The sequence below is a fragment of the Diaphorina citri genome, unplaced genomic scaffold (assembly GCF_000475195.1).
Source record: "Diaphorina citri unplaced genomic scaffold, Diaci psyllid genome assembly version 1.1 scaffold5641, whole genome shotgun sequence".
NCBI classification, from domain to species: domain Eukaryota; kingdom Metazoa; phylum Arthropoda; class Insecta; order Hemiptera; family Psyllidae; genus Diaphorina; species Diaphorina citri.
The window spans coordinates 1-2,626 of NW_007383017.1; the positions used below are offsets into that span (position 1 = coordinate 1).

General features: G+C 42.2%; 1 protein-coding gene across 1 annotated transcript in view; it reads right to left on the reverse strand.

The window, feature by feature from the left end:
* Positions 1–261: 261 nt before the first annotated feature.
* The window catches only part of LOC103521643 (neprilysin-2-like), a gene marked incomplete at its 3' end in the record, with an annotated part of 11,735 nt that continues 9,370 nt past the window's right edge, over positions 262–2,626 (reverse strand). Inside the window, exon 3 of the mRNA XM_008486755.3 lies at positions 262–485. Within this exon, the coding sequence (XP_008484977.3) occupies positions 262–485 (224 nt within the window). The remainder of the gene's footprint in view (positions 486–2,626) is intronic.

The following is a 2,626-nucleotide window of genomic DNA, read 5'->3' on the forward strand; positions in this document are numbered from 1 at the left end:
CCCTCCTGGCGTATGTCTTCTAGTGAACACCGCGTCCTTCCGAAAGCGACTCTTAGCATCAAGTACAAAATTTGTAGTTGTTTATGTTTTGTAATTTCTCCGCTAGATGTCATGTTTGTTGAATTTCCACATTTTTACTCCCACTCTCAACGCAGAGTTAAACGTCGCGTTGATCCAGCGTAGGAAAGAAAAGCAGGCCTTCAGCAAGAAATTAAAGAGGATGTGCAAGACCGTGAGAAATGGATCTTGGTTGATACATACCTGTCTCAAAAACAGATCTCCAAAACTATTCTTTTTCTTACCTTTGGCCAAATATTCTCGGCTCAATCCAAGCGAAGCCTGATCGAATTCGATAACCCGTTCGGTGCTGTTCTTCAGATTAACCCCTACGCTGAAGTCAAGGAAATAGTCCACGCTATAACCATAGCGTCGGAACTTGTACACGGAGCCTTTCCAACTGAAAGAGCCTTCGTCCCAGGAGTCGCCTGTGGGACCAGAAGAACATCAAAGGGTTAAAGTGAGAATAAAACTGTACAAGGTGATTTATTTATTTATTTTCAAGAGATACGGTTCGTTCTCGGAAAGGCCGGTTTTCTCCCACCCTGTTCTCCTTTTCTCTTCGATTTCGGGACGGTATGTCCCAGCTGTCACCTGAGGGACCAGAAGAACATTAATGGGTTAGTAATAATAATACACGGAGCATTTCCTTCGTCCCAGGAGTCACCTGAGGACCAGAAGAACATTAATGGGTTAACTCGTTAATTGAAGGGTAGGATGGAAAAAGGAGAAATGTCGAGAAATCTTGTTTTTGGGGAATCGCGTTTCAAGTTGTTCCTATTGATTGATGGCTGGGTTCGATTCCCGCCCAGGGCGGATTTTATTCTAACAGTTAAGTTGTTTTTTTTTTTTTTTTTTTTTTTAGACCCACACTATGTTGTTCGAAAGGAATAGGGTAACTTACCAGACTAAACACACAAGCACCAACATTGTAACATGGTTAGACTCGCGCTGCCGCTCACGCCGCGTCCGCGTCTTCAACCGGCTCCTTCGTCGCCGGACCCGATACGAAATGTGCTTGGCTCACACGCGTCCAAAAATGTTTTGCTTGTACCGTCGAGCGCCCGGCGTCGTTTTCCTTCAACCGCCCGGCGTCAAACAGACCGTAGACTATTCACTCTACTCACGAATCATGGTTACAATAATTTCATCCATTATAATAGATTTTAATATTTAAAATAACCATTGTTGGCTAGATTTTATCCATCTACTTGAATTCATCTACGTTCGGTCGGGCATCCACATAAAGTCGCAACACTCCCATCGCACAGACGGAACATTCGCGATCCGAGTTTCCAAGCTCAGGCGAACTCCGCCTAAATTAGGACTTTTTCTATTCCAAGCAAGAGCCTTCGGCCGACGAAAGAGGACTAGGACCAGGAAGAAACGAGAAGGTATTAGCCCCATGCTATTCTGGAATCGTCAATCCACAGGGAGATAGTTTAGCGAGAAATCTATTTAATTTATTGTTATTTTGTAAAGGACACTCTTCTCTCTTCCTTCCACGCGGACGACTAAATTCGGTTATTATTAGCCTTGAGAGAGAAGAGAGAGCAATACCTTTTCCAGTGGGTTATAAAGGTCCACTGGCTGGTCCCGGCCTACAAAGAATTGGAACCACCCGTGACTGCACTGTACAAACGACTTGGAGTCTCAGCAAGACCCGCTACTCACGCTTATGAACTTGTAACGAGAAGTCACTGAAGCCAGAAAATTATCAAGCCTTGGTATTAGACTTAGTCTCGAAAGTTGAAACAAAAAAAAAAAAAAAAAATTTTTTTTTTTCTTAAAACTATCGTCTAACATTGACGATTCCAGATATACAGGGCTTTAACCTTCTATCCTTCTTTCTGTCCTATCCTCTTTCGGGTCGGCTGAGGGCTCTGTGCTTGTAATAAAGGGTAGTCCTATTTTAGGCGGGGCCCGCACTTAGCTTGGGCGCCGGATCGTGAATTTCGTACTGCGTGATAGTTGATTCGATTGATCCGACCGTTTAATCGTTAATTTTTTGACTTTTAACAAAACCTCAGTTCGTCGTTTTCACGCTTATAAAAAATACCTGTCTTGCCTCGCGTCAGTCTTTTCAAGTAATCATATACCACGAGCCATCGTTCGGTGAATTTGGTCAGCCGAATGTGTGAACTGTCTCAAATTTGGTTACTACAACACTTTATTCCACGAAACTTCTTATTCTGCAGACACCAGCCATAGATTAACTCCGTTTATGAATGTCGAGTCGAATGGTAATCATGGTAATGATGATGTTCAACATAGTAATTCAACATGATGACATGACCATTTCGAATAACATGGTAATTATCTATTCATGGATGGATGGATATGGATGAATCAATTCTTTTCAAGATCTGCTATGAATTTTTCTTTCTTTTTCTTTCACTTTTTTTAGTACTGGTTTGTTTGGAACAAAGATTCTAAAAAATGAAAGATAATGGGAATGCATTAAAAGTTCTCCATAACTATCTCCTGTAACATTGATGGCTCCAGAAACCAGGACTTTCGCTTCTCTCTTCCTCCCGTCCTATCTTTTTTTGCCTGGACAGGCATTTTT